A 6,000-nucleotide genomic window follows, 5' to 3' on the forward strand; every position below is an offset into this window, starting at 1 on the left:
TGTGACAAGGAAGTGGGTTATACAGAAGATAGCCATATTTGGTAAAAGACCAAGTCCATATTATGGCAAGAACAGCTCAAATACGCAAAGAGAAATGACAGTCCATCATTACTTTAAGACATGAAGGTCAGTCAAAACGGAACATTTCAAGAACTTTGAAAGTTTCTTCAAGTGCAGTTGCAAAACCATCAAGCGCTATGATGAAACTGGCTCTCATGAAGACCTAGAGTTAACTCTGCTGCAGAGGATGAGTTAACTCTGCTGCAGAGGATAAGTTGATTAGAGTTACCAGCCTCAAAGAAACCACTACTAAATGACACCAATAAGAAGAAGAGACTGGCTCGGGTCAAGAAACACGAGCAATGGACAGTAGTCCAATGGAAATTTGTCCTTTGGTCTGGAGTCCAAATTGGAGATTTTTGGTTCCAACCGCCGTGTCTTTGTGAGACGCGGTGTGGGTGAACAGATGATGTTCACGTGTATTTCCCACCATAAAACATGGAGGAGGTGTGATGGTGTGGGGGTGCTTTGCTGGTGACATTGTCTGTGATTTATTAAGAATTCAAGGCACACTTAACCAGCATGGCTACCACAGCATTCTGCTGCAATACGCCATCCCATCTGGTTTGTGCTTAGTGGGACTATCATTTATTTTTCAACAGGACAATGACCCAAAACACCTCCAGGCTGTGTAAGGGCTATTTTACTAAGAAGGAGAGTGATGGAGTGTTGCATCAGATGACCTGGCCTCCACAATCCCCCGACCTCAACCCAATTGAGATGGTTTGGGATGAGTTGGACTGCAGAGTGAAGGAAAAGCAGCCAACAAGTGCTCAGCATATGTGGGAACTCTTTCAAGACAGTTGGAAACACATTCCAGGTGACGCTGATTGAGAGAATGCCAAGGCAAAATGGTGGCTATTTCAAGAATCTCAAATATAAAATATATTTTGATTTGTTTAACACTTTTATGTTACTAAATGATTCCATATGTGTTATTTCATAGTTTTGATGTCTTCACTATTATTCTACAATGTAGAAAATAGTAAAAATAAAGAAAAACCATTCAATGAGTTGATGTTCTAAAACTTTTGACCGGTAGTGCATATCAAACCTATTGCCCTCCCATTGTAAAATAATAAAAATATATACAGTACCGTTCAAAAGCTTGGGGTCACTTAGAAATGTCCTTGTTTTCCATAAAAACATACAGCTGAAGTCGGAAGTTTACATACACTTAGGTTGGAGTGATTAAAACTCGTTTTTCAACCACTCCACAAATTTCTTGTTAACAAACTATAGTTTTGTGCATGACACAAGTAATTTTTTTTTACAGACAGATTATTTCACTTATAATTCACTGTATCACAATTCCAGGGGGTCAGAGGTTTGCCTTTAAACAGCTTGTAAAATTCTGCAGCTTGGAAAATGCCGCCGCTGGAGGCTCTGGACTGCAGACCGCCGCTGGAGGCTCTGGTCTGCAGGCCGCCGCTGGAGGCTCTGGACTGCAGGCCGCCGGTGGAGGCTCTGGTCTGCAGACCGCCGCTGGATGCTCTGGACTGCATACCGCCGCTGGAGGCTCTGGTCTGCAGACTGCCGCTGAAGGCTGAAGACTGCATGGATCATCCCTACAGGCTCCGGGCCATGGATTATCACTGGAGGCTTCGTGCCACAGATCATCCCTACAGGCTCCGGGACATGGATCATCACTGGAGGCTTCGTGCCATGGATCATCACTGGAGGCTTCGGACCATGGATCATCACTGGAGGCTTCGGAAAATGGATCATCACTGGAGGCTTCATACGTGGAGCCGGAACAGGTCTCACCGGACCAGGAAATGTCGCTGGAGGCTCCGGACTGGGGAACGTCGCTGGGAGCTCTGGACTAGGGAACGTCACTGGAGGCCGTGTGCGCAGAGCAGGCACAGGGTATACTGGGCCGTGGAGGCGCACTGGAGGTCTGGAGCTTATGGCTGGCACAACCCGTCCTGGCTGGATGCTTACTTTAGTCCGGCACGGGCGGGTCGCTGGCACAGGATGAACTGGGCTGTGCAGGCGCACTGGCGACACAGTGCGTAGAACTGGCGCAGGATATACTGGGCCTTGGAGGCGCACTGGAGGTCTGGAGCTTATGACTGGCACAACCCGTCCTGGCTGGATAGCCCGGCAAGCGCGGGGCGTTGGAACATGTCGCACTGGTTCGTGCTGGTGAACTGGGGGTACCGTGCGTAGAGCTGGCGCAGGATAACCTGGGCCGAAGAGACGCTCCAGAGACCAGGAACGCTGAGCCGGCACAATCCTTCCTGGCTGAATGCCAACTCTAGCACGGCCACTGCGGGGAGCTTGCACAGAGCGCACCGCGCTGTGGCTGCGCACTGGAGACACCGTGTGCATTACCACATAACCCAGTGCCTGACCAGTCCTATTCTCCCCACGGTAAGCACGGGGAGTTGGCTCAGGTCTCCACCCTGACTCTGCCAATCTCCCCGTGTGCCTCCCCCCTCCCCAATTTCTTGGGGGGGGGGCTGCCTCTTGTGCTTGCCTCATTGCCGGGCTAGTTCCTCTTCTCGTCGCTGCTCTGCTCTCGCTGCCTCCACCTGTTCCCATGGGAGGCGATCCCATCCAGCCTGGATCTCCTCCCATGTCCAGGATCCCTTGCAGTTCAGAATGTCCTCACAGGTCCACTCCTGATCACGCTGCTGGGTCCTTTGGTGGTGGATCTTCTGTGACGCTCGTCGTAATGAGTAGACCAAGGTGCAGGGTGGAAAGTGCTCATATTTATATTTATTGTAACTCAGAACACTCAAACAAAATAACAAACAAAGAAAAAACGAACATCACGTTCTGCAGGCTTACTGAGCTGTACAAAAACAAGATCCCACAGTGAAGGAGGGAAAAAGGGCTGCCTAAGTATGATTCCCAATCAGAGACAACGATAGACAGCTGCCTCTGATTGGAAACCATACTAGGTCAATCAAAGAAAAAAAAACAGAAATATGACACATAAGAACGCCCACCCCATGTCACACCCTGACCTAACCAAACAGAGAAAAACGGCTCTCTCAGGTCAGGGCGTGACACGTTCCTTGTTGCGAAAAGTGCAAATGAATAGGAGAAACAACAGCAAAGGACCTTGTGAAGATTCTGGAGGAAACAGGTACAAAAGTATCTATATCCACAGTAAAACGAGTCCTATATTGACATAACCTGAAAGGCCGCTCAGCAAGGAAGAAGCCAATGCTCCAAAACCGCCATAAAAACACCAAACCCCGGTTTGCAACTGCACATGGGGACAAAGATCGTACTTTTTGGATAAATGTCCTCTGGTCTGATGAAACAAAAATAGAACGGTTTGGCCATAATGACCATCGTTATGTTTGGAGGAAAAAGGGGGAGGCTTGCAAGCCGAAGAAGGGGGTGGCAGCATCATGTTGTGGGGGTGCTTTGCTGCAGGAGGGACTGGGGCACTTCACAAAATAGATGGCATCATGAGGAAGCAAAATTATGTAGATATATTGAAGCAACATCTCAAGAGATCAATTAGGAAGTTAAAGCTTGGTCGCAAATGGGTCTTCCAAATGGACAATGACCCCAAGCATACCTCCAAAGTTGTGGCAAAATGGCTTAAGGACAACAAAGTCAAGGTATTGGAGTGGCCATCACAAAGCCCTGACCTCAATCCTATAGAGAACTTGTGGGAAAAAGCGTGTGCGTGCAAGGAGGCCTACAAACCTGACTCAGTTACACCAGCTCTGTCAGGAGGAATGGGCCAAAATTCCCCCAACTTATTGTGGGAAGCTTGTGGAAGGCTACCTGAAACGTTTGACCCAAATTAAAATATTTAAAGGCAATGCTACCAAATACTAATTGAGTGTATGTAAACTTCTGACCCACTGGGAATGTGATGAAAGAAATAAAAGCTGAAATAAATCATTCTCTCTACTATTATTCTGACATTTCACATTCTTAAAATAAAGTGGTGATCCTAACTGACCTAAGAGGGAATTTTTACTAGGATTAAATGTCAGGAATTGTGAAAAACTGAGTTTAAATGTATTTGGCTAAGGTGTATGTAAACTTCCGACTTCAACTGTACATGAATTGAGTTGCAAAATGAATAGGAAATATAGTCAAGACGTTGACAGGTTATAAATAATGATTTTTAATTTAAATAAGAATTGTGTCCTTGAAACTTTGCTTTTGTCAAAGAATCCTCCATTTGCAGCAATTACAGCCTTGCAGACCTTTGGCATTCTAGTTGTCAATTTGTTGAGGTAATCTGAAGAGATTTCACCCCAATTTCCTGAAGCACCTCCCACAAATTGGATTGGCTTGATGGGCACTTCTTACGTACCATACGGTCAGGCTGCTCCCACAACAGCTCAATAGGGTTGAGATCTGGTGACTGTGCTGGCCACTCCATTATAGACAGAATACCAGCTGATAGAATACCCTACTGTTGGCACCTCCATTGTCTTGAGTGTTTCAGTCGTGCCAACACTCTACCGGTGGTGGAAAACACAAACATGAGGGTCAACCAACCATTGGATTCAACTGATATCTGCAGGTGGGAGGGCTCACACTTCCATCAACCAATCCGCCTCCTCAGAAGTGACATCGCCTCCCCTCCTCCCTCCCTGCATCTTATTGGCTTGTTCTTTGTCAAATGGAACCACTGGAGCCGGGGGCCTGGGATTAAATGGGCTTAATGATTAATCGAGGTGTGGATCTGCCCCCTCTTTGTCGAGGGGTGGGAACAACATTTTACTTGTGACACTAAATGTTTCACAACCCGTTCTCAGGGTAGAGCAGGGAGGCAGTGGTGCAACAAATACCAGCAGCAGCGTTTTATCATTCCGTGGCAGCATACATCTCCGAATGAATAACAGTTTGACAGTGCTGTGTAAAATATAGTAACAAATATAACGGCAGATACCTAATCTAATACAAGTCTAGCGTATCTTAGCAACCTTGTTAATTCTGAGTGGAGCAGCGGGAGAACAGCATCTATTATCAAAGACACACCCGTCAGCTACACACACACACACACACACACACACACACACACACACACACACACACACACACACACAGACACTCAAAGACCATACATACTAACACACACATTACACACACGTACACACACTCAAAACAAATCTCAATTACTTTTATGCAAGCGCAAGCGCATGCACACAAACACACACACAAACACACGTGCATGCACACGCACACAAAGATCCCAGGGCTTACTGTAAGCAGCGGGGAGAATAGAGGGGGTGTCGAGTGGAAAAATGGGATCCTAATCGGCAGGGCTGCATTTCAAAAGCTCTCCCTCTCTACTCTTCACAACACTGTTTCCAGATAAGACTGGAAAACGCTATTTATATCCAACAAGAAGAGAAGCCAACCAATGGCTTAATTTAGGTTTATTTGAAGTCTAATCTAAATGAGGGTGTACAGGAGAGAAGTCAGGGTGCCACTCTGCAGTACAACAGGAGGAAGACACAGCACTGGTAGTCACGTCAGCACTGCAGCTAATAGGCTTTTGAACACATTTAGTGAACTACATTTCCCATGCGTTCAGAAAGACTCGGTGCAGGTGTGTGGCACACAGACATGATCCAGGTGTAGTCCAGCATACAGTAAGAGAGCCAAGTCCAGAATAGCCCAGCCTGACGTGGCATAACACAAGACCACACAAACACACACTGCCCAACCCAGCCCTACACTTTCCCTCTCTCTCCTTCTCTCAACAGATGTGTAGAGAGCGAGAAAGAGAGCTCCGAACTGGGCAATTCACACTGGATGAGAGATAGAAGAGATGGGGAGGAGACAGATGGAGGAAAGAGGGACTGAGGGGAGGGAGAGATAAGAGAAAGAGGAGGCTAAAGAGGAGAGGGAGGAGAGGGAGGAGAGAGAGAGAATAGATGGTGGACAGATGGCATAGAGGGGGTTTAGGAGGAGGAGGAGAGCGAGACTAGAGGGAGGATAAAGAGGGTT

The 6,000-nt window shown here is 47.1% G+C and overlaps 1 protein-coding gene across 1 annotated transcript in view; it reads right to left on the minus strand.

The window, feature by feature from the left end:
• The window catches only part of LOC115159151 (gephyrin), a gene marked incomplete in the record, with an annotated part of 112,193 nt that extends 106,894 nt beyond the window's left edge, over nucleotides 1–5,299 (minus strand). Inside the window, 1 exon segment of the mRNA XM_029708644.1 lies at nucleotides 5,251–5,299. Coding sequence (XP_029564504.1) covers nucleotide 5,251 — 1 coding nt within the window.
• Between the last annotated feature and the right edge of the window lie 701 nt (nucleotides 5,300–6,000).

Source organism: Salmo trutta, chromosome 1 (assembly GCF_901001165.1).
Source record: "Salmo trutta chromosome 1, fSalTru1.1, whole genome shotgun sequence".
In the NCBI taxonomy this organism is placed as follows: Eukaryota; Metazoa; Chordata; class Actinopteri; order Salmoniformes; family Salmonidae; genus Salmo; species Salmo trutta.